We start from the raw sequence: 26,695 nt of genomic DNA, 5'->3' as shown, positions 1-26,695 counted from the left end.
CAGGGAGCCCAATGCGGAACTCTACCCAGGAACTCCAGGATCATGCCCTGAGGCAAAGGTAAATGCTCAACTGCCTGAGCCACCCAGGCATCCCATGAAAGGCTTATTCTTAATAAATAAGTATTAATGCCTAGTCTATTTGCGGATACCTGTGCTTCACTCCACAAAAATAAAGATTTAATTAAAACAAGAAGAAATATAACACTAAGAAAAACTGAGCTTCTTTTGGTATCTTATTTGCCAATTTTTATTTTGGGGACGATTTTTTTTTTTAAAGATTTTATTTATTTATTCATGAGAGACACAGGCAGAGGGAGAACAGGCTCCCTGTGGGGAGCCCCATGTGGGACTGGATCCCTGATCCCAGGGTCATGCCCTGAGCCGAAGGCAGACACTCAACCGCTGAGCCACCCAGGCGTCCCTTGGGGATGTTTCTGGAACAAAAACATCCTCAAGTAAGCTTCTTTTCTTTTTTTTTTTTTTTTTTAAAGATTTTATTTATTTATTTATTTAGACACAAAGAGAGAGACAGGCAGAGGGAGAAAGCAGGCTCCATGCAGGGAGTCTGATGTGGGACTGGATCCCAGGACTGTAGGATCATGCCCTGGGCTGAAGGCAGCACTAAACCACTGAGCCACCCGGGCTGCCCCCCAAGTAAGTTTCAAATAAAATTTTTCTTATGCTTTATTATGAAGAAATATTGAGGAAAAAAAAGAGAATGGTACCTGGCAGGACTGATGTAACTGGCGTAAAATTTTTTGAAGCTTTCCATATTCTTCTCGTTCTAAATATAATTTCCCAAGCTGTAAAAGAACATACTTATTAAAATTAAAAGATTTCAATAGGAAAAGGTGTGAATCTTTAGGAGAGTTTATTAAGGACACCCTCCCACTCTTCAAAAAAGAAAAGTAATTGTTACCTTTGTGTTTGTCTTAAACCACAGTCTATCATTCTTAGCATCTTTCAAAGCTTCCAGTGTTGTTTCATAGAATTCCTGCAGTAAATCCATCTGACATAAAAAATCAGAATTCTATAATTGTAAACAGCAAATTTGTACCTGTTAATAAAGTTAATTTGAGCAAACTAAAAGTGCATCTTTGAACTTTAATACACATAAGATACACTATCTGTTTCCGAATGTGTCAGTCTATAATTTAACAAAACTTCAGCAAAACAGAGACCAAACTTACAAAAAGTGCCAAGATCTGTTTTTATGTGAGTTTTTAAAAAATAAAACCCAGAAAATATCTAATGCTCTAATAATAAAGATTTGTCCTTTCTAATCTAGTAACTCATCTTGTATTGACAGAAGTGAATGACATCCACATTGATCTAGCTGTGCTGTTATTAACAGCATATCTTATTCACTCAACTCTCACTTGGTACCTATTAAGTGGCAAACACTAGCCAAGCACCTAAAGAAACAAAGAATAACCTCTCAAAAATTCTTCTATAAATGTAATCAATCAAGTAACCGAACTACATGCTCTTAAGTACTGATAAACTTCTGGAGTTGGGTAGAGGGAAAAGTCTAGCATAATTTTAGCTGTGTCTAAACACTATCAATTTACCAATCTGAGTGTGACATTTTTTTCATGGAAATCATTTTATTTTGTATTATGATAAGGTCCCCTAAGTACTCGCTTTCTGCCACATTGGGCTCTGCCTTTGTTTGAAAACCTGATTCTCTAGATCTCTATTTAACAGGATCAAGAGGATCCACGAAAACAGGAAAGTTTAATACTTTCAGAAAACCTTCCTATCTATTCATGACTGTTGATGGCATACTGAATAAGTTGAGTACGCCCACCCAGTATCTATTCTTACTTTCAAAAGACAAAAAGTGTACATATAATAGCACGCAGCAACACGCAACCTTGAAGTTTGAAATTAACCCCCCCCCAACATCTGGCATAACATTTATAAATAGTGTACCAAAAATGTTTTGATGACACTTGTTTGTAAAACTCAGAAAACATTTCCCCACATAAGAAAAGCCCCCTCAATATGTAATAACTTTAGAATTAGTGCCAATATCTACTCATGTTTTAACAAAACATATATAGTTGACCCTTGAACAACATGGGTTTGAATTGCATGGGTCCATTTATATATAATTTTTTTCTGGTAAATACAGTACATTATCATAAATCTATTTTCTCTTCCTTATGATTTTTTCCATAACATTTTCTTTTCTCTAGTTTACTGTAAGAATACAGTATACACATAACATACAAAATACGTCAATCAACTGTTTATATTATATGTAAGGCTCTTGATCAACAGTAGGCTATATTAGTAGTTAAGTTTTGAGAAGTCAATAGTTATACCATGAATTTTTAACTACATGGCAGCGGGGCAGAGGAGAGGGGCTTGGCACTCCAATAACACCCATGTTGTTCAAGGATCAATTGTAAGTTTATTTGTCTCTATTTCCATTACGTGTATTTTAGATAGAAGATTAAAAGTAATAAATTAACTCAAAATGATTTCTAGTAGAAAAGACTAGAGAGATTCTGACATGAACATTTTTTTATGAGTATTAAAAGTATTAAATATTTTAAGAAATCCTAAAAGACATGGAGAATAAATGACATAGAGAATACTTTTTGTGCTAAAACATCAGATCACGGTGTTTAAGAAAGCTATGTTGCTTAAAAGATTATGAACAGCAATCCAACTAAAAATTATCTTAGCAATACAATAAAATCATTATTGCTTTTCTTAATAACCAAAATCTAGAATAACAAAAGCACTATCCTTCCTAAGGCCCACTATAGTTTCTTCATCATTAATTACACACTCATTCTTTGTAAAAGCGTCTACTAAATACCTATTGAGTAATTCCAAGTACTAATATGAGTACAGGGTCTTCTCTTAAGCATCTTTAATCAAACCTACATAAATCTAACTGAAGTGGTGATGGAGTTTTTTGGAAGGAACTATGATACTAACTATATGGGAGTTTAAGCCTATAAAAATTGTGTAGATTATGTATCTCAAGATATTATTTGAAGAAATTTAGCTAGTTGTTGCTTTTTAATATTGTATAATTAGTACTATAATTAAGAAAATAGTATTATATTATTTCTGAAGCATATCAATGTCTGGCATAACTGCTTAGCTAGAAACTCTAGGCCTTAAAAAAGCCTTTAGTATATAAATAAATAATTATAGAAAGTTGGAAGGGTTTGTTATAATAGCATAAATAACACATTGATAAGTACCAAGGGGAAAAACCAGAATCTAACCTGTTTAGAAGTGGAGATATAATCAAGAATAGAATTAATGGATTTTTCAGAATAATTTCTTGTAACTGCACTCCGAATATAAGTCAATAGCTGTTTATATCTGTTCATCATTTCTGGAAAGTTTGTCTGTCAAGAAAGAAGATAAATGCATTATTAGATATGTATTTATGTATTGAAATATCTACATGATTAAAATTATAACACTACTACATAATTAAAAAACAATAAAGTTTTATGATAAAGTATGTATGACAGAAACACTATAAACATTTTAGCTTAAATTTGAAATTTCTAGATTGACATGCAAACCAAATTTATGAAGTTATCCGATAAAAAGTACAATTTATAGATTTTCAAAATTTCAGATATTGTTCTCATTGCACAAAAAACACTTATAGATCAAAAGAACCACTAAAATATTCACAGACCAAAAATTATAAATAAATCCAACTTTTCAAATGCCTTGGATACCAACTATACAGATATCAGCTATATCCTCTCCTGAAGATTTACCTCTTGATGAGAAAGCTCTCTAGGAATAGTGGTATGTTTCTTTTCTCCCATATTATTGGATGGCTCAATGATAAAATGTGAAGTGAAGGAATCTTTTCAAGCCCAGGTACTCATTCCCCTATCAAGAAAAGTCCTCCCGAGATGCCTAGGTGCTCAGTGGTTGAGCATCTGCCTTTGGTTCAGGGTGTAATCCTGGATTTCCGGGACTGAGTCCCACATCAGGCTCCTTGCATGGAGCCTGCTTCTCCTCCCTCTGCCTGTGTCTCTGCCTCTTTCTGTCTCTCATGAATAAATAAATAAAATCTTAAAAAAAAAAAAAAAAGTCCTCCCACCCAAGGCTCTACTCAATAGTATATGTAGCTAATGTTGCTATTCCTTGCAGGACTATTTGCACTACTGTGATTATTCCAGGAAACATGGGAGATCTGAGGAAATAAAGAACTACCAGTCAAATTTCCAGCACTTAAGTATTTTCATGGATGGTCTATTCTCCCTCAAAGTGTACCATTTAAGTCAATTTTTGAGTCCAACCTGATAACCTGCATGCACTGTCCCCACAATCTCCAATTGCTGTTAATCCCTTTTTTCACTGGGTTCTACTCTACTTTTGATCAAGGAGGTAAGCATTAGCAGATAGTGTTTTTCTTGACTAACAGACCGTATGTGTTTATGAACATGAGAAGACTCCCTGAAACCTAAGCAAGAACTGACTTACAAAAAAGAAAACAGTAGTTGAGGTGGGTGGGAAAAAGTGGACAGAACAATGGGAAAAGCCTTAATTACGTATATCAAGCTACTTTTATTTCCAAGAATGCCAGTACCATGCGAGGAAAAATAATAGGTAATATCCTATCAGTGAGCTGTTAAAATCCACGTTACAGAAGAACATATCTTATGGCAAAGGCAAATCAGAAACAGGACTGTCCTAGCTTTGAGATTGTAACTAGATACTGAAATAGGATTTTAGCAAAAAGTTAGTTTTGAATTCATTTCCTTATGCTCTAATAATTTTAAAACTCATTTTTCAATAATTCTGTTATTATATTTAAAGACTAAGGGAAGATTAGATAAATTACACTGGTGAACATAGAGCAGTTGATAACAAACCCTTCCAACTTTTTATTGCTCAAAACCTTCACATAGCAACATGGGTTCTATTCTGAATACAACTAGAAAAAAAGGGATGGAAGCTGAAACTACTCTTATAATACCCAACTTATTCACAGATGCTGTTTGAGCAAATAAAAGGTAGAGAAGGAAGACAGGCAAAATAACACAAAATACAAATAATCTTTTCCCTTACTTTCTTCCATCTCAGCTCAAGGTAAAATAGCAAAATCAAGTTTTAAGGGTAGCATGTATTTAAATGAGCTCAAAAATTAAATCACTGCTAGTATGTTAAGATAGCAGCTTTCTATAGAGTCTCTTTGTATTATTTCAAATCACAGAATCCTAAGAGTTGAACATTGGGCTTTTATTTTTATTTAAAGATTTTATTTTTATTTATTTAATCACGAGAGACACAGGGAGAGGCAGAGACACAGGCAGAGGGAGAAGCAGGCTCCTAGCAGGGAGCCTGACGCGGGACCTGATCCCAGACCCTGGGATCACGACCCGAGCCAAAGGCAGATGGTCAACCACTGAGCCACCCAGGCGTCCCAAACATTGGGCTTTTAATGTCACTAAAATTGTTTAGTCAAAATCTCTGTCCCTTGAGACACCTGATGCTCCTCCCATATCCTTCTAAACTATGAATTTAAATATAGTATGAGTGTTTAGTATTTTCACAAATAATAAATGAAAAGATAGCACAAGAGCTTTGTACAATATAAAGATATTTTTTGAGAATATCAGCAGAACTAGAAAGGTTAAATTCAAGATAGACATTCTCCCTTCTTTAACTATATTTAAATGCAACACACAATATACTTATTAATGTTTAACATATTTTGAATAGTCTTGATATTTTGTGGATAGTTTTTGTAGATGTAATGGAGGGCCCCTCCCACTGAAGGTCAGTGAGGATGCCAGAGTATGTCAAGAATAGGATGCAAGATTAGTGGAAGTTAACTGGACAAGGTAATAGTCAATTCAGGGAATTGAAAATTGATTTCAAATGGATGGGATAGAGAAGTTAATGAGGAGAGGGAGGAGACATATGAGAAATATAGAGATAGGAAAAAAAAGAAAGTAGTAATAGATTATCAGCTCTCGGAATTCCTGGGTGCCTCAGTGGTTAAGCACGTCTGCTTTAGCTCAGGATGTGATCCTAGAGTGCCAGGATCGAGTCCTACATTGGGCTCCCTGCATGGAGCCTGCTTCTCCCTCTGCCTGTGTCTCTCATGAATAAATAAATAAAATCTTTAAAAAAAAAAGATTATCAGCTATTCTTCCATTTGCAAGTATTTATTTCTGCTAAGCTCCACTTGATATTTTTCTCAAAAATACCTCAATCCAAAAAAAAAAAAAAAGAAAAAAAACAAAACAAAACCCTTCTATCCTTAGGGATTTTAAAGGTTCATATCTGTCCCTAGACCTCTCATCTATTTATTTTCCCCTCCACCTCTACTCTGCACTCTTAAGACCAGCAATTCTATAAGAATACAGTGTCATGACAATCCCAGCTTCTCTACAAGTTCATAAGACAATATATTTGAGCATCTACTAAATGTCAGCCATTATGGTGGTAGCAATGTTAACAGTGAATAAAACGAAGTCCTGCTCTCACGGAGTTTATAGCCTCTGAGGATAAGGCAGCAGAAAGGCATTAAGTAAACAGACCAAGTGGTGATGCATTCAAAAGAAGAAAAAGTAAGATGAATATAAGTGATGATGGGAAGGATGAGATTTTATGTAAGTTGGTCTTACATAAAAGGAAGGCCATAAAAGGAAGAGGAAAGCCATCCTGATATATGATAATACTGAAAGAACTCTGAAAAGAGCCACATGGCTATTTGAGAGGAGAATTTGGGGCACAGGAAACAGCAAATACAAGTGTTTACAAGTAGGAACATGCTTAGGATGACATGAGGACAGCAAGGAACCCAGTAAAGGAGAGAAGAGACAATAAGATCAGAAAGGTAGTAAAGGATAAATTGACATAGGGCCTTATGTGCCACAGTAGAAATCTGGATTTTTATTAAGGAAAGTAGGATTGATTAGAAGATGCAGAGCAAAGGAATGACATAATCTGACCTATATTTTAAAAGTATCACTCTAAAAACAGAAACAGAAGGGTCACTCTGCTGCTTGTGGAGAACAGATTGTTACTAAAGCATGGATAAAAGTAAGAAAACCAGTTAAGAAGCTACTGAAATCATCCAGATGAGAGATGAATGTTGGCTTGGACCAGAGTAATAGAGGTAAAATGGTTACATAACAGTCAGATACTAGATATATTTTCAAGATATATTTTCAAGATATATAAAGACACCTGGGTTTACCAAAGGATTATTTGAGGGGAGACACACAAAGAGAGGAGTTAAGAATATTGCTAGTTTTGGCCCTTACCAGTGAGAGGAACTCCTTGTAATATAAAGTAGAATTTTTAAATTCCAAAATTACACTAATAGTTTGTGGAAAAATCATTCTGTTAATAATGCAGCCAGATATGTATCTAGAGGATAAGTTTTCTTAAACAGAAAAGTTTGACTCCTATGCAGAATTTTTACTTCGTGTTACTGTCATCACAAATGAAAAGTAGGCTAAATAGAGAAATATATCAACAATTATTTTAAAGAGGTAGAATGACATTTTGTTGCCATGAGGTTTTTACCCACAAAATTTCATTTAATAATGAAATAATTATTGCCCCTCAAAACAAATCTTACCAACTTGAAGTTAATCTTAATCATTTGCTTCAGTGCTTTAAATCCCCATTCTCCTTTTTCACCTTCAAGTTCCAAAACCTAAAACATAGAAGACATGTTTAGTCTAAATTAATGCTAATGTTATTTTCTAATGACGCCAATATCTGTTTTGAATTAATTTTACATCATATACATGACAAACATTTCCATCATTTCTCAAGGCCATTTTTAAAAGGCTTTAAGAAAGAAACAGATCTTAAAATGCCTAAGGGTGAGCTTATTTCGAAGTTTCTTCATCAAAAAATTAAATAAGAACTACTGCTCAATTATTCTATAGTCCCAGAAGTCCTTTTTTTCCCTCTGAATAATCCGTTGGTAAGAATAAATCCAAAAGTGTATCAGTAGTCAAGAAATCACATTATTTAATAGTGAAACCACACCTGTGTGATCTGGCCCCCAAAGGAGGAACAAAATTGCAGGGATAATACTATTGATCATCATGCTGGTATCCTTCTGCCAAAACCATACTAGCTTTTCAGGACAACAGACCTGCTATATATACACAAAGCTTGACTAGAAAAAAACAACAGGATATCCCCTTTGGAACATCTCTTTGTACTGCATAATGCAAACTTATTTACAGGATTATCACTCGGTCTCCAAAACACACTTCTGGGATAAAATCACTTGGAACTTACTTGCTCTAAGATATCGTTTAAAAAAATAAACTTTAAAACACAGGATCAATCAGAAAAAAAAGTAAACCTTTTGAAAACTGCTTAATGCTGCTTTTGGGTCATCTTCTTTTAGCGCTTTGGAATTATAGTACTGATTTTCCAAATCCACATTTGGCTCAGAGTTACTATCTTCAGAGTATTCCTGTGTGTTAGAAAGAGATACTAAAATGAAAAAAAAAAAACCCTACACATTGCCCCATAAAAAGTGAATACTGTTAAGATGCAAAAACCATACATTTATACAAAGCAACTTTGCACAAATAGGTGAAATGCCATTGTACCTAATCATTATTCAAAAAACAAGTGAAAAAGCCAAAATCAATAGAAGCGTTTCTTTCAGATCAAAACTACAATTTCCATAGAATTAACAGAAAAGCAAAATGCAAAGAAATAATACTGGTTAATGACCCCCCAATTCTGCAGTGGTTAATCTTTTATTGGTCACAGAGCCCAAGAAAAATAATCATATTTGCTAATTATTACATAAATACTAATATTCATTTTAAGTTCTAATTGAAATTTCTCTACTCCTTAAGTCTAAGTTTCATTTTTCTAACATGGCCTGACTATCTACAATGATAATCTATACATGGCAGAGTAATTTATTGCTAAATATAATTATGTTAATAACAAATTTCTGCTTTATGTGCATTCCACATTACCCAATAGCTTTTATTATATTAATACACTCTAACTAGCTTTAACAAATCAAACTAAAAGAAAATGAATTTACATAATTTTATGTGACTTTCATCACGTAAGTTCAGTTCTTAGTACTGAAACAATAAAGTAGAAAGTTGGAATAAAACAACTATTTTGTGGAGCAGTATAAACAAGAGTTTAAAATAGGTCCAAGATAGTCTGTTTAATGATGAGGATTATAAAATTTACGTAGATTAGTATAATGAAAATCATTAGGAAGACACAAAATTATTTCCATCAACTACAAGTCATTACAAAAGGCAAGCTTCATGTGAAATTAAGAAGTAAACACACAAAGACAAGAACACTATTACAGTTATTAATTTTTTTATTATTACAGTTATTTCTAATTCCAAATACTTGATAATTTGTTGAGCTATTCATGAAAAATTTATAATATTTCATAAAGGCCAAAAAATGAAAAAAGTATAGTGAGTGTAATGCTAGAGTGCTCAAAAGTACATGAATATAAAATGAATTTTTCCTGTGACAGGCAGATAGAGGGGGATGTTTGATGTTACTACAAAATCAGTTTTATCTGGCCACAGAGGTTTTGTAATGTGCACCCTCTAGAGGACAATTATTTCCTTGTGTAAGGATATGAAGCATGGATGCAGTCTTCCAGATTTGAATGGGAATTGTTATGTTTAAGTTTATGAAAATCCTTTGTATCACTTCTCTTTAGGATGAGGTCAAATTCTATGAATACATTTCATAATCACTCATTCGCTTCTTGACCTTGTAAGTTAGGTCTGACTACAACCAACCAAACTAGCGAACTAGCAAAGCAATTGATAAAGACTTAATAAACTATTCATCAAACAATGCTGCAATAGTGACAGCTTCTGAACTAGGTTTTGAAAGACCCAAGGGAGTTTGCTTGCTAGAGGAAACAGGGAGAGGGGTAGTAAGAGAATAGCAGATACAAAATAGCATCATCAGAGGCAAGTAAAGAACTAAAAGCAGTCACGTTGTTCGAACATAAAAAGTCCTTTTTGATTCTATCTTCAACATACATCTCAAATTCATGTACTTTACTCCCTCTTCTTCACCACCCTAGCCTACCAAACCACTAGCATCTCTCCACAGCTTTCCCATTCTCATTTTTAACTTTCAAGTTCCAACTTTCTCATGGTAAGCAGCCAGCATCATCTTCATAAAATGTAAATAAGCACATTCCTTTTCTAAAAAATGGTTTCATATTGCTCTTAAAATTAATTTCAAAAATCATCAAAATCTTACTGACTACACATCTGATCATATCTTTTAATTCAGCTCTCCCTGATTCATTCTATAGCAGCCACCCTGGCCTTACCACACAAGTGGCCAAAACTCTTTTCCCTCTCTCTTCATCTGGGTAACTACTACTGCATAGTATCACCTCCTCAGGGAAGCTTTGGGAATAAGGAATCACAGCTATAATACCTACTTTATACCTTCAGAAATCAAGTCTTCTCTAGCTAACTGTTCAATAACTTACAGGACCAACTAACTAGATCAAGAAATGATTTTTCTACAACTCAAACCTTCAGAATACATCCTTGAACCTGGACATTTTTTTTTTTAAATTTGTATCTATCCTAAAGTCTAAGAATTTGTACTCTCACCCAGAAGTCCATTTATTTTTGTTTTTTTAGACCATAATGGATTATAGTAAAACAACTTAGTAGGCCAGGATATGAGAAGAGGGAAGTAGATAAAGTAATATTTTTAAAAATTAAAAATTTGTTACCCAGGAATTACTGAACTGATTATGTCATTGAAGACAGGAATCTTTACATTTTCTATCACGTCTAATACAGTTCTTTATCATTCACTGAATGCTTTTATAGTACAAGACTGGTTACCTACAATTTCTGATTGGCTCCAGATTAATATTTCTAAACTTTAGATGTTATAACTCCCCAAAATCACAATGATGATAAGATTTAATCAAGTCCTCAACATTTTGTGAATATATTCTCTTCATTTTTCATATTACAGCTGACCCTTGGACAGCACAAGTTTGAACTGCATCGGTCCACTTACATGTGGATTTGTTCTCCTGATAAATACAGTACTGTAAATCTATTTTCTCATTATGACTTTAATAACACTTTTTCTTTGCTTACTTTATTGTAAGAATACAGAATATAATACATATAATAGAAAATATGTGTTAATTGGCTGTTTTGTTATCAAGTAAGTCAACAGTAGGCAACGACTTTAAATTTGAGGGTAATAAAAAGTTATACACAGAACTTCAACTGGGAGTGGTGGCATACCTAACCTCATTGTTCAAAGATCAACTATATATGGATGAAGAAGTGGCATGTATAACATTTTTGCATAACTGCAATTCAATTCTTAAATGCTATTGTCAAAATGTATAAATACGTAAGAATTGATGTTACTGACTGGCATTCTTATAATCAGGCAGTCCCCTGTTACGATCTCCAACAGTGTATTCAGATGGTTTGAACCAGGTTCAAACCTGTCATATACAGCTCAATCAATTACAAGCTGTGTACTACAGCAACTATTCTTCAGTTATTACACAGATATTTTGAGAAGTCTTTAGAATAATTCTGTTGGTTAGATGTCTACTGATACCTATTTAGACACTCAATGATAATGATCTTTAGCATATACCAGCAATTAAGTGTTGCTCATACAAATGCAAATTAAATCTTTCCCCTCTGGGTGCCTGGGTGGCTCAGTCGGTAAGCATCTGCCTTCAGCGGCCCTCATGATCCCAGTGATGTGGGACTGGACCCAGAGTCTGCTTATCCCACTCCTACTCTGCCTTTCCCCCTGCTTGTGCTCCTTCTCAAATAAATAAAATCTGAAAACAAAACAAAACAAAACAACCAAACCAAAAAAACCCAAAAAACCTTCCCATTAAGCTACTCATGGTCAGAGACAGATATGCAAATGAAACAGCAATGCTACAACACAATAAAGACACATAGTAGGTATACTGGCAGCTCAAAGAAAGGAGTGAGTTCGAGAAGGAAAAGTTACCTGAAGCGGGTCTAAAAGTATGAATGGGAGTTGCCTGGGGATGAGGAAAGGCACCTGAAACAAAACAGTTAACATGTGCAAAGGCAAGGAAGCTTGAAATGGTACTGCATATTTGAAAGAAGCATGAATAAATAGATCGGGCTGTGTATAAAGAAATGATTTGAGATAAACTAGTATCAGACTGAGGAACAAGACAATAGAAGTCTAATAAGGAGTTTAGATTAAGTGAAGCCGCTGAACAAATTTTACAGGGAAACAATCAGATTGTGTTTTAAGAACAGTACTCTGGTAGTAATGAAGTAGCCCACTGGGTAGTCTTACAAGTCTGGCTAGGGGATCCCTGGGTGGCGCAGCGGTTTGGTGCCTGCCTTTGGCCCAGGGCGCGATCCTGGAGACCCGGGATCAAATCCCACGTCGGGCTCCCGGTGCATGGAGCCTGCTTCTCCCTCTGCCTGTGTCTCTGCCTCTCTCTCTCTCTCTCTCTCTGTGACTATCATAAATGAATAAAAAAACAAAAAACAACAACAACAAAAAAAACAAGTCTGGCTAAAAGACATGGAAGTTTGATTCCAAGTAGTGGGACGAGAGAAAAGGAAGGACAAAGTATAGAAGGCAATTGAATAAGTATAGAAGATGTCAGGTGATGTTATGGATGTAAAATAAAAAGGACCCACCACATGGGCATAGGATAAAGGGAAATAAAGTTATCTCTAATGACTGGGGTACCTGGGTAGCTCAGCTCAACTCAGGTTGAGTGACTGGCTTATGTTTTTGGCTCTGGTCACAAGCCCCAAATTGGCTCCTCACTCAACGTGGAGTCTGCTTGAGATTTTTCTCTCTCTTTCCCTCTGTCCCTCCCTGCACTTGTGAGCTTTCTCTCTCTCTTAAATAAATAAATCTTAAAAAAAAGTTATCTCTAATAACTTGGTTACACACAGTGTTGTTAGAACAGAGACTACACAAAAATATTAAATATTGTTATCTGAATTACATCAGATGAGAAGGGTATAACTAAAATTTGTAAAAGTTTAAAGAGAATGCTTTTAAAAAGAGAAACTGCTATTTCAATCAATATATTAGGACTGCTTTAAACAAAATTAAGCAATATATGAAAAGCAGTTAAACACTGTTAAAGAGATTTAAAAAAATTAAAACCCACTGAAGTACTTATTTAATAATTCATGCCTTAACATCTCCCCAAAGCAATCTGTGATTCATGCACACCACCCAAACCTAGTCTTCCTTCCCCAGATGTGCCACACAATTCAAAATCTCTGCTTTGGCATAAACTCTGCTAGGAATTCTAAACTAACAACCCTCTTAACACACGTCCCACTTTTCTCCTATGATATCCTAACACTCCTGGAAAATGTATTCATCAAGGCTTACCTTGTGGTTCTTTCCTCCAGCTCTACTTAGCAAAAGAAATTTTCTCCTTAGTCATGCTTCTACATGACAGGCATCTGTAACATGGAGCCTTGTTCAGTGTTTTGTTTGTTTCCACCTCCCCTCATCTCACTACTGAGTTTCTCAGAAAGCAGGAACTTTCTCTTCCTTATTTTGGCATCCCCAGAGTCTGGTATAACACAAAATGCTGAACGAATGTTTGCTTAATTGAAATGAAAAGTGGATGAATGTTTCAAAATAACACACAAGAATACAACAAACAGCCAGGGGCAATTGTGACTCTATGTTGGAATCTACCTACTGCTAATCAGGGTCAGTTTCATAGTTTCTACTTATTCCTGTGTCCCTTGTTAACAGAGGTTTTTGAAATGTGCTCTAGGAACACAAGACTCATCATTAACAATGCTTCCCAAGCTCTGACCATGTCTGGACAGCTGTACTAGATGTCTAGGACAGAGAGGCAAAAGGGCAAGATCTCATTATCCTCAAGGACTAGATATAATACAAGTCCTAGGTGGTTGTTTGTGGTTCAGCCCTTCATAAAGTTGTCCTGAGTTTTTAAAATTTAACTTAAGTTAATGGTCCTAATTCATGTATGGTGTAAATCAGAACATTCTTTTATTTGTCTTAAACTTTCAGTCTTCAAATTAAATTTTCCAAAGAGGGAAATCATAAATGTCATGAGACTTGGGCTATATTTTTGATTCTTCCACTAATTTGTCCTGTAAATTTAAGTAAGTCACTCAGACATGATGCTTAGTTTCTCTCTTATCAAACGTGGGGGGTGAATCCTAGGAACTTTCTAATTCCCCCTGAAGTCCATATGTTCATTTTGAGATATAATACATAAGCACAAATTCATGCTGCTGGATAGTCACAGTTTACAGATTTCAGTTAGGGATAAAAGCCCTAAATTTACCTTATCCTTAGCATGGAAGAGCTTTTTCCTGTTACCTATCATTTTAGTTATTCTTGTTTGAACCTATCTAATCTCATTATACAGAGTACACCTACGAGGTAATGCAACCGAACTTTTTGGAAATGCATCAAAACTTATATTCCAGGGGCACCTGGGTGGCTCAGTGGTTGAGCATTTGCCTTTGGCTCAGGTTGTGATCCTGGTGTACTGGGATAGAGTCCCACATCAGGCTCCCCGGAGGGAGCTTGCTTTCTCTCTTTGCCTGTGTCTCTACCTATGTCTCTCATCAATCAATCAATCTTAAAAAAAAACCCCTTATATTCAAAACCAATGTCTATCTTTGAAGTAGTAATTTCAAGAGGTAGTAAAATTATTTCAATCATTATACTGATATGGATTATTAAGTAATGTTTCTGAAACTCTGAAGAAAAACTTCACTAGATGTTTTTTTTTTTTAATGAATTAATTTTTATTGGTGTTCAATTTACCAACATACAGAATAACACCCAGTGCTCATCCCGTCAAGTGTCCCCCTCTGGGCCCGTCACCCATTCGCCCCCACCCCCCGCCCTCCTCCCCCTCCACCACCCCTAGTTCATTTCCCTCACTAGATGTTTTTAACCTAAGAGTATCATCGGCTTGATGGCCCAACTTATTTATCAAACCTGACTCAAAATAGGTTTTGACATCTACAAAAGACAAACTCTATCACTGAAGTTTAAAAACAAAACTGCACATTGTTTATAACAGCAAAAGAAAATAGGCCAAATGCTTATCAAGGGAGAACTGGTTATATAAAGTATAGCACATCCATACAATCAATAGAGCTGTAAAAAGAAATGTGAGCTTTTTGTATACTTACATGGAATAATTCTTAAGGCACATTAAAAAAACAAAGTGTAGAACAGTATGTATAATAGGCTATATCCTGGTTTAAAAACAAAGAGGAGATAAAAACATGTATTTGATTATGTATGGGAGGAATGGGAACTGGACAAATGGGGAATAAGAATGGAAAGGAAAAATTTTATATTTTGAACTATGTACGTGTATTACCTATTTTAAAAAGCTACATGCTTCAGGTTCTTTGAAGATAATTTGTTAAGAACTCTAAAAAACTGTGAGCTATGACAAAATCATTGTTTGGGCTCTCATGATCAAAGTAAGATTTTTGTTCATCATTTGTACCCTAGAATCTGCCCCCTTTCACCTCAGCAATAAAATACAGATTCACTGGGAAAAGTTTGCAAGAAATACACAAATTTTAGTTTTCCTGACACTTTTCAGATCTTCCATTTTTTTCTGTATTTTCCCACTCAACCTAATTTTATTCCCATCCAATATTTATACTGCACTGCACAGCATTGCTGATCACCCCTTCCTCTCCCAGGTGAGAGGGATTACAATGCCCTATCCACAGAGGAGGGCAAGCAATCTATCTCCCTCTCTGCAGTTGTTCACAGAAAGCTACACGGATCTCCGAGTCAATAAAAGTCTTTTCCAGGGCTTTGCTGTTAGCCCTAGCAAGGAACATCCTTTTGCCTTTAGGGTTATAATACTAGAAAGATGTTGCATTACATCTTGTAGTGTAATGTGAAGACAATTATGCCAATACAGCAAGGAAAGCAGGCCAGGATGAGAGAGACAGAAAAAGACCCACCACCATCATCTGAACCATGAATCCAGCCATACTTCTGCTTCCTGGTGATGTGTACCAATACATGCTCTTTTGACTTTAAGCTAGTTTGAAAATATTCCTGTCTCTTATGCCCAAGAGTCTTGGCCAATACAATTTACCAAAGTTTTTCATATCACTAAGTATTGTTTAGAGCATGGTCTGAAATGCCAAAATAATATTCCATCACATGGATACCCCATAAGTTATTTATTATCTTATTAGTATTAATAGTACTAGTATTCTCCTACTATGGATAGTTTGGAGTTGTTTCCAATTATTTATGATTAAACATATTAAGTTTCTTTTAGAAACCTCAGCTGTACAATCAAATTTCTTCTTCATGAAGAGTATATGTAGAATTCCAAATGTGTGTGCAGCATAAAAAACACTGGCCCAGGGATCCCTGGGTGGCGCAGCGGTTTGGCGCCTGCCTTTGGCCCAGGGCGCGATCCTGGAGACCCAGGATCGAATCCCACATCGGGCTCCCGGTGCATGGAGCCTGCTTCTCCCTCTGCCTATGTCTCTGCTCCTCTCTCTCTCTCTCTCTCTCTCATAAATAAATAAAATTAAAAAAAAAAAAAAAACACTGGCCCAGACCATCAACAATATACTTTGAAAATCTATACTTAAAGGTCCCCCACAGTTTGTGAAATTGTAAGTTCCTGGGACAACAGTCCCAGAACTTCCAAGCTCCTTATATGCACAATGAATGACAAGTGACAGCCCTTCTACTAAATAAACAAATTCCTAAGGCTATTCTTTTGCACTTGTTCTATATCACCACTTCTTTTTCAAAGAATATATATTCTATCTGTAGTAATTCAAAAGCACCTTTTAAAAATTCAACTATTATTTTTTAATTCGTTACACTATGTCTTAAGGTTCTTTATAACACAAGAAAGTAAAGTTCAAGCCATCATTTGCTGATCTTGTTAAAATGGTGACAAATAAGAGATTCTGTAAGATAAACTACAGCTACAACTCACCTCTCCCCCACCTCAAAAAAGTAGATAAAAAAGAAGCATTTAGAGCACTAAAAATGCAATATATTAAGGCAAACAAACAAACAAAACAAAAACCCACCCAAACCCCAATACTAATAAACACTCATTCACTAGTAACAACTATGAGCTTGACTAGGAGAATATGAGGCTCACAGTTTGGTAATATATATCTTTTTATTTTATTTTTTCTTTTTCTTTTTTAAAAAATATTATATTTATTTATTCATTCATGAGAGACACAGAAAGAGAGCAGCAGACATAGGCAGAGGGAGAAAAAGGCTTCCTGCAGGGAGCCCTATGGGGGATTCAATCCCAGGACCCCAGGATCTTGATCTGAGCCAAAGGCACTCAACCACCGTGCCACCCAGGCATCCCTTGGCAATATATTTAACCCAGTGGAATTATTCTACCTTTTTGACAATTTTTTTTCTTTGAAATATACTTAAATTTAAATATACAATTCCCTACCTATCACAGGATCAACTAAAGAGTAATTTTTTTTAGATTTATTTATTTATTTATTTATTTATTTATTTATTTATTTTATTTTATTTTATTTAGAGAGAGAGAGAGAGAGAGAGAGAATGAGAATGGCTGGGACACAGGCAGAGGGAGAAGCAGGCTCCATGCAGGGAACCTGACATGGGACTCGATCTCGGATCTCCAGGATCACACCCCAGGCTGTAGGAGGTGCTAAACCGCTGCCACACCGGGGCTGCCCTAAAGAGTAATTTTTGATATGAAATCAGTCTGTCTTAAGTCCTTTCTAAAAAGACTATTAGAAGTACTAAGCAACTTTAAGCTAGTGGCCGGACTGTGGAATTACAATACAGTTAACGTATCAATAGCCTTATTAATTTAATGAATGGCAGTATCGTTATTACTTAGATCATCAGACCAGCAAATAATCAAGACATTTACCAGTACCATCTCCTACTTCTCCATTCACTGCTACATAAATTCCCATGCTTACAAAATGCCTGCTTCTGGGGGCACCTGGGCAGCCGACTCTTCATTTTTGGTTCCAGTTGTGAGTACAAGCCCCATGTGGGGCTCCATGCTAGGCGTGGAGTCTACTTAAAAAAAAAAAAAAAAAGCCCGCTCTCGCCTCTAATAAAGAAATAAAATAGGTCTCAGAAATAAGAGCTCAAGCAAATTAAATTTTTCTCATGTTTGTTTCTTTTCTTTTCTTTTTTTTTTTTTTTAAGATTTTTATTTCTTTATTCATGAGAGACAGAGAGAAAGAGGCAGAGACACAGGCAGAGGGAGAAGCAGGCTCCATGCAGGGAGCTCGACGTGGGACTCGATCCCGGGTCTCCAGGATCACACCCCTGGCTGCAGGCGGCACTAAACTGCTGCGCCACCGAGGCTGCCCATGTTTGATTCTTTTTTAAAGTAAGCTAGTTCTGTTTTCTTCTAGATCTTGGGCACAAACCATTAATTATTTTCCTATATAAAAACAGTATAGTTTTAGAAACAGGTTTTTACTTTTTCTGGTTGTATACTACCTACCTATTTCCACAAGATTGCAGAAGCACAAAAAGTGATTTAGAGCATTAAAATTTATCAACAGACAACCTATAAAAGACATGCTGAATATGTCTGTGGTCAGAAATACCCACGGCTTTAATTAACATTTTAACTAAGATGAAATGATGGCAAATTTTCCAACAAACAATACTTTTTTTTTTTTTTTTTAAATAAAAAAGAAATTTCCTGGGGCCACTGGGTGGCTGCTTTCAGCTCAGGTCATAATATCAGGGTCCTGGCATAGAGTCCAAGCCCTCTCCCCCAGCATCATATCCCCTCCCCCCCCAACCACAGTGGGGAGTCTGCTTCTCCCTCTTCCTCTGCTTGTACCTTCTCGCTAGTACTCTCTCTCTCTCAAATAAATAAAGTCTTAAAAAGAAGGAAAGGAAAAAATATTTCCCTAAAACAGCAAGTCAATTTTTTTTGACTCTTTAAGCCCAAGAAACGATGTCCCAGGCAAATAACCATGAAAAAACTCCCAACTTCTTTTATCAACATGTAAGCATGAAATGGCAACCTGCCCTATTAATCATTTTTTTAATTTCATTTTTAAGTAATCTCTATACCCAATGTGGGGCTTGAACTTACAACCATAAGATCAAGAGTCCCGTGCTCTACAGTTTGAGCCAGCCAGGTGCCCCCCCCCTTAATCCAATTTTTTAAAAAACATACAGTGTTTTAAGGAAATTAACAAACCAAACAATAAACTGCTAAATACATTTCACCATCAAAAGATATTAACTCATAGTAAACAGAGCATAAAAGCTTTCACTACTTGGTATCTGATTGGGAATCCAGAGTGGTATCTCCACAGGACAGAGATGGGGGAGAACCGAAACCTATTTAACAGAGTATGGGGGGGGGGGGTAGGTATTTAATTATGTAATAGTGTAAAATCTTACTTTTTTTGGTTAAGAGAAAAAAGTCAAAACAACCATACATTCAACTTTATATTATACATGTAGTGAAGGCTCCAAAAGGCTGGAAAAACCCAGCCAAAGTAAACTATGTTTAATTAAAATTCTTACAGAAATTGAGTACTTTATGCAAAAACAAAATTCTCCTTGCCATTTCTACCTTACATTCGCAAGGATGATCTTCAAGTTTATCAGCGCTAATAAGTCACGTACTGAATAAACTATTGCTTAGGAAAGATAAGCAGAAACGTTTAAAAGTAAAAATAAAAAATACCGACATATTTAAAAGAAACCCTTCCACAGTCATAAAAATACCTGTAATATAAATAAACATGCAATCAATAAAAACCCACATGATATCACAAGTAACATTCTTCACGCACTGCCTACAACTGGCTTGAGCTGCACAAACTAAAACGTAAAGCAGAAACCGTTAACTATTAGCCAAATTAAAATTTTACATTCAACTTTTAAAGAATTATCGAAACCTCGACTATGATTTTCGGGTAAGTGCAAGCCTTTCCCGCTACCTTTCACAAATGTGCCTTCGTTTAAAATAGATTAATTGTAAATGACTATACCAAGAAGCTTTACACGAATTCAGACGAAACTGTTAATGTTTAAGAATATCTGGCACTTGAAATATAAGACGAGCCCGATACCCTTAAGGATCCACTTCACAACTTGACGGTAATGCAGCATCACTGTAATATACAAGAAACATGCACAAAACGGCCCCAGAATAAAAAACAAAGTTGATGCTAATTCTTGGCCCGGATAATTATCCTTAGTTGGCACACAGTCATTGTTTCTCAAAAGCAATCTGAAATGGTAGTAAAATTTTTTTTTTTGAAATCTTGTAAATCTGTTTAAGCCCTTTAAAATCTTTACAAATCACCATTCAGCCACATAAAAAATTCGTTCATTTTTATACTGTTGATATTTTTAACTCTGAATACTGGGAAATCTCTTAAGACAAAAAATCCACTGGGCCAATTCCTTTATCCCTCCCCCTACGTGTACCAAAACAAACAAGCAAAACCTCCTCCCCAGCTTTTCTCAAAACAAGTAGTCTTACTTTTTTTTTGAAACAGCTACCCTTGCTCTGAATGCTCTGCTGCACCTTTACCTTAAACCAAAACGGACCCTGGACAAGACTTATTATTAGGCTGTTTCCAGGAAACCCTCGAGCGGCGTTTCGCGGTCGGGCCTAGGAGGAAGAAGGCCGTTCCCCCCCAGTTCTCAGACCCTTCTCTCTGGATTTCGCACTCGCTCAGTTCCAGGGTGAAGGAGAGGGGCCCGGAAAGCGGGGCCCGAACGGGCAGTCAGGGCCTAGACCGCTTCCCGATCCCGCAGGCGGCTGCGCCCTGGGGAGGAGGAGAAGGCACCGAAAACCGGACGCCGGCGGCCAGGGGTGTCCATGTGAAACGAGGAGGCGCTCGGAATCGGAGCGCGACGCTCGGGACCCCTCTCGCTGCCTCCTTTACCCTCCCCTCCCCCATGCTGGAGAAGCAGGGCCCGGGCCCGGTGCGGGAAGGGGGAGGAGGTAAACCCGTCCTGTCACTGCACCGGGAGAGACTGAAGAAGCACATGTTCTACGGGTAGAGGCCGCGGTCGCCCCTGCCCCAGCCCCTAAAGCCAGACACCACCCTTAACCCCAGAGTTCCGTCCCCACCGCCTCACCAGGTCGTAGTCCTCCTCATCATCGCACATGAAATCATCCTCCATGTCAGACATCTTGGCCGGGAGGGGGGGAGAGGGAGGAGAAATTGGAGACAACCTCCTCCCACAATCCTCCACGGCTCGGAGGCGTCACTCCCAGCGGCTCCTCGCCTTCCCGTCGCTCGCTGAGCGCCTGAGTGTTCCCGCCCGGAACAAACGCGCTGCGCGTCGAGAGGATTCGCTACGACGCCAAAAGGGAGTGCACTGCCTCGTCTTCCTGCGAGACGGTTGGTGCCTTGGCAACGACGCCTAGCAACGGGGGAATCGTCTGGTGCTGAGGATCTCTGCCGAAGGGCCTTGGAAACCTTGCGCTCACACTGAGCAGTTTCCAGCCTCCTGGGCAAGGGAACAGTCTCTTCCCTTGCCTGGGACTCTGGAACCATCTCATTCTGGTGAAAATAAGAGGCACCGTAGAATCAGAAGCCTTTCGCGGAGAAAAGGCTGACATGCCCGTCCTATTTGACAGGTAGTAGTATTTCTGCCTTGATTATCTATGTGCATTTCGCCCACACATTGGGGTGGGTGTTCCTGTGATGTTTGGAGACCTTCTCAGCAGCACGGTTTACACATAATGCTTGTTATATTTGTAGTCGGCGAAACGGTGCTGTAGCTGTCCCAGACCAGCTAAGCATCAATTGACTGAGGCGCCTAAAATCTCATTCAGTTTTTCAACGATTTATAAACTGACCTTTACTGCCCTTAACCAAAATTAATGATAACAGGTAACGATTTTTTTTTAAAAAATATGCATTGTTGCACAAAATCATTAGCAGAATTCAAAATGAATGAAATACGCGGGGCAACTGCGTTTTAAACGGCATTTCCCATATAAACTTCCCGTTCTGTCCACTTGAGTCAACAAATTTTATATGGTTAGAGCACAGATAAAATCTCGGATTATTTTTGCACCTATTTATGTAACAGCATAGGACAATGTATGCAATATGTTCTCGGCAGTGATTACTTTAGTGGTTGCATAATAATGCCTCCATTGAATAATGCCTCCAATGCACCATGATTTACATAAGCATGCCACTATTGTTATACAGTTAGAATATTGCAAAAGCAGTATGATGTTAAACAATTTTGCAGCGAAAATCCTTGCCACTTTATTTTTTCCTTAGGAAAAAGTCCAAGGGGAGGAATTACAGGTTTGATTTTTTAGTAATCAATTGAATTTGCCATCTTTTTGGTTCTAGTTCTTCAAAGTTATATTTGAAGACTGCCTACCTATAAACAAAGTTTTTCCCTAATAGTCCTTTCCTGCCAACTTTTTATGATGAGAATTTACAACATTCAGAAAAATTGAAATAGTCCAGTGAATGTGTGTATACCCACAATCAACTTTGTGTTTGTGTGTGTATTCCCTGAATCAATTGAAAGTAGAATGCAGATATTGTGATGCATCACTCTTAGATGCAGCTATGTGTACTTTCTAAAAACAAGGACATTTTCTTATGTTTTCAGATCATTATTGCATCAAGAAATTAATAATACCCTGATATATAGTATCAACTTCATATTCAAAATTCCCCTATAAGATGGGGCGCCTGGGTGGCTTAAGTCATGACCCCAGGGTCCTGAGGTCAAGCTCGTAATTGGGCTCCCTGCTCAGAGGGGAACCTGCTTCTCCCTCTCCCAGCTCTCCCTGCTTGTGCTTTCTCTCTCTCTCTCTTTGTGTCAAATAAATAAATAAAGTCTTTTAGAAATTCCCCTATAAGGATTTTAGAACCGGAAGAGCCTTTATGATACTATCTTAGGGTCCAAGGCTTTCCAAGCATAGCAGTTCATTAGATTATAAACTTCCCACATCCACATCAGAGATTCTGATTCAGTAGGTCTTGGGTAAAGCTCAGGAATATATACTTATAAACCTCAAGATAACCCCAAATCTCCCTATAACTGGGGTGACTACACATCCCGGTTTGCCTGGGACAGCCCTGATTTAGTACTGTTGTCCCAGAATAATAACTATCAGTATCCATTACTCTCAGAAGTTTGGACAATAAATCATATGGTTACTTCACCTGAAATCCATAATTCTTCAAAAGACAAAATAGTATTCCAAGATGGTTAAGAGGATTATTTGCTCAGAGTAATTGGAACCACATAGTTTTGCATTTTAGGCAGTATAGCAATTATCTAGTAACCATGTGCATAGTAGTCACATGAATAAAACTGCATGTTGATTTTCACCAAATTTATTGATACAATTTTCTTTTTAATATAATTCTTTATTCCTACAAGGGGAAAAGAATTATTCAAGTAAACTAGTGACTAGGTGCCCTAGAAAAACAGCTAAATGTTGGGCATAATGTTTTTAATCATTTCCAAATCTAATCAACCCAGTCTGGAAATTTGCTAAGACAGGATAAAAGGTCTTCATAGTGTTTAGCACACTGCTTGAGTACACAAGTGGTAATAAATGTTTGTTGAATGAATAAACATGTTCATTTTTCTGTGCAAAGAATGCCCTTATAGCTATCTCTATGCTTCAGAATCTTTTCTGTCCTTAAAAATCCACTTAAATGTCACCTTACTCACACGACCTATCCTGAATACTTTGTGCAATTATGATATTCTTTTTTTCTTGACATCAATTTTATTCAATGGTAAATAACTGCATTTTTTTATTTTAACAGGGAGCATTGATGTGATGTGGTGCCCTTGTAGAAAGTGGATCCTCTGTTTTAAAAGTATATATAAAAAAAACTTTATTGAGGTATAATTTATCAGCTTTATTGAAGTACATTAAGCTGCACATGCTTAAAGTGTACCATTTGATGAATTTTGACATATGTATACACTTGTAAAACCATTACCACAACCAAGGTAATGAGCATATTTATCACTGCAGAAGCTTCCTCATTACCTCTTGGTGATCCTTCTTTTTCAAACCCTTCACTTTTCCTAGGCAACCACCAATCTACTTTTTGTCATATAGATTATTTTTCGTTTTCTGGAAGTTTATATAAATGAATTCTCTTTTGCCTGGCTTCTTTTGGTCAGTATAATTACTTTGAGATTCATCCATGTTGTTTCAATTTTAGTTCAACTGATGGTTTCTTTTTATTGCTGAATGTTCTATTGTATGGATATCTCAAAAGATATGTATTCACTTGTTGATGGATATTTGAGTTTTTTCAGTATTTGGCTACTACAAATAGAGCAGTTAGGAACGTATCTGTACAAGTTTTTGTGTGGACGTGTTTAATTTCTCTTGAGTAATGTGGTGGACAGAGGTGGTCTCCTTATTAACTCTGCTCTTGGATAATCCTTTCCCCCTTGAATGTGGGTGGGATCCCTGACTTGTTTCTTTTTTGTTCCTTTCAGTTTTAGTGAGGTGTAATTGACAAATAAATGTGACTTGCTTTTAGCCAATAGGAAAGACACAGTAAAGGTGATAAATGTGATTATGTGAACATAATTAATTATATTGCATAAGATTGTAAACTCATTTTACTGGGAGTGAATCTATCTCCCTTGCTGCTTCAGGAAAGCAAGTGGCCATGTTATGAAGGATTATGTGGCAATGAGCTGAGGGTCACATCTGGCCATTAGCCAGCAAGAAACTGTGGCCTTCACTCTGACAATCCATAAGGAACTGAATACTGATAACAGGTGATCTTAGGAATGAATCCTTCCCCAGTTGAACTTCAGATAAGACTTTGTGAGACCCTAAAATAGAGACTCCGCTAAGCCATACCCTGACTCCTGAACCACAGAAAGTGTGAGGTAGTCAATATGCATTGTTTTATATTGCTATGTTTGTGGTAATTGTTATGTAGTAATAGAATGAATCTGGATAAATACTTAGCAAAGGAATGGTTTTAATATTTTAATCTAGAAGTTTTCCTATAGTTTAACTCTTACATTTAAGAGTTTAATTTCAAGTTGAATTTTTGTATATTGTATGAGATAAATGTAGAGGTTTATTTTTTTCTGCGTGTGGATATCAAATTGTTCTAACTTTATCTGTTGAAAAGATCCCTTCTGTGTTGAATTGTCTTGGCACCTTTGTCAAAAATAATGGACATTTAATTCCTAACATAATCTGACCCTTTAAAAGTATGTTTTTGATAGCTTTGCTACTCTGTATTATGATTATTTTATATTCTTTATTAAGCTGAAAGTTCCTGAGGACACAGCTATCTTATTTACCCCTGAATCCCTTGAAACTAAGCATGTGCTTTGCCTATAGAAAATGCTCAATAAAATGCTCAATAAAAATGTGATGTGTTTAAACTCTAGCATTCATGATCCCTCACTTCTCTGGGTTGAGACATATGGTTACTCCAAATAGGCTCCTGATTTGACATCGCTTCAGATTGATCATCTTAATTTTTTTTTTTTACTACATTTATTTAGAGAGGCTGAATACCATATGTTAGAAGGCAAAAGAGGAGGATTCCTTTTGTATTAGTTAAGATCTGGACAGGAAACTCATGGTATACTCAGGGGGAATAAATAAAAATTTAATGACAAGACTGAGGTGCCTGGCTGGCTCAGTGGGTAGAGCATGAGATTCTTAATCTCAGGGTTGCGGGTTCAAGCCACACATTAGGTATAGAGCTTACTTAAAAATATATCAACTGGATTTTTTCTTTTTCAACTGGATTTAATGAAACTTAAGATGGACTTCCAACAGCAGCTGTGGTTATAGAGAAACACAGCTACTGCCCTAACTGTGTAGCAAAAGTGGAGGGGATGGTGATAAATACCTCAACTTTGGCTATAGTCTAAATCATATACTTCACTCAGGGAAGGAAATTTCTCTTTCAAAGGCAAATTGATGACTATGTATTGTTGGAGCATATTCCTTGATCTTACCAAACAACCTAAGTGGCTAGTGAAAATGTTATTTCCCCCTACATTTAATACCCACTCCTTCCTGAGAGGAGTTCTGATAAATACAGTTTGCATGATCTCATTACATTCCCACCTTATAGACTAATGACCTTTCCTAGTTAGTGTTCCTTTTAAGCTGCCTCAATCTTTTCTGATTAAATAAAATGATGCATGTGTTAAACACATAGTGCTTCCAAAGTGCTTAATAAGTGTATCATCTTTAACTCAACCAACTTCTCATATTGATCCTTCAGAATGCTCTATACTGCAGTTACATCTTTTATCTCTAAAACTGCCATAGGAGGAATGTGCCAAAAAAAAAAAAAAAAGATAATTGGGCATGCTAGGAGTTTTCATTTCTTTTTTTTTTTCTTTTTTAAAGATTTATTTATTTATTTATTCATGAGAGACAGAGAGAGATAGACGCAGAGACACAGGCAGAGGGAGAAGCAGTCTCCATGCAGGGAGCCTGATATGGGACTCGATTCTGGGACCCCAGGATCATGCCCTGGGCCAAAGGCAGGCAGTCAATCACTGAGTCACCCAGGCGTCCCCGGAGTTTTCATTTCTTAAACTGACATTGATCTTGTAAAAATGCAATGTTGCACACTTTTAGCAATATTATTGTTTGCCATTTTGGTATCTCTAATGTCCA

General features: G+C 36.6%; 2 protein-coding genes across 3 annotated transcripts in view; one reads left to right on the top strand and one right to left on the bottom strand.

Annotated features, from left to right (window-relative positions):
* The window catches only part of COPS2 (COP9 signalosome subunit 2), a 31,831-nt gene extending 10,607 nt beyond the window's left edge, over positions 1 to 21,224 (bottom strand). The window contains exons 1-6 of one of the 2 annotated variants that reach the window (XM_055320048.1): positions 21,154 to 21,224; positions 8,339 to 8,452; positions 7,595 to 7,672; positions 3,252 to 3,377; positions 920 to 1,030; positions 726 to 803 (exon numbers count right to left, since the gene is read on the bottom strand). In XM_055320048.1, coding sequence (XP_055176023.1) covers positions 726 to 803; positions 920 to 1,030; positions 3,252 to 3,377; positions 7,595 to 7,672; positions 8,339 to 8,452; positions 21,154 to 21,207 — 561 coding nt within the window. In that variant the 5' untranslated portion in view covers positions 21,208 to 21,224. The remainder of the gene's footprint in view (positions 1 to 725; positions 804 to 919; positions 1,031 to 3,251; positions 3,378 to 7,594; positions 7,673 to 8,338; positions 8,453 to 21,153) is intronic. The other variant, XM_055320049.1, reaches the window with a different exon arrangement.
* Positions 21,225 to 21,480: 256 nt separating this feature from the next.
* GALK2 (galactokinase 2) overlaps positions 21,481 to 26,695 on the top strand; it is a 129,920-nt gene continuing 124,705 nt past the window's right edge. The window contains exon 1 of the mRNA XM_055319910.1: positions 21,481 to 21,658. Within this exon, the coding sequence (XP_055175885.1) occupies positions 21,639 to 21,658 (20 nt within the window). The 5' untranslated portion in view covers positions 21,481 to 21,638. The remainder of the gene's footprint in view (positions 21,659 to 26,695) is intronic.

The sequence above is a fragment of the Nyctereutes procyonoides genome, unplaced genomic scaffold (genome assembly GCF_905146905.1).
Source record: "Nyctereutes procyonoides isolate TBG_1078 unplaced genomic scaffold, NYPRO_anot_genome, whole genome shotgun sequence".
In the NCBI taxonomy this organism is placed as follows: Eukaryota; Metazoa; Chordata; class Mammalia; order Carnivora; family Canidae; genus Nyctereutes; species Nyctereutes procyonoides.
Note: the sequence above shows the minus strand (reverse complement) of the source record. Positions and strands in the feature narration are given on the sequence as shown.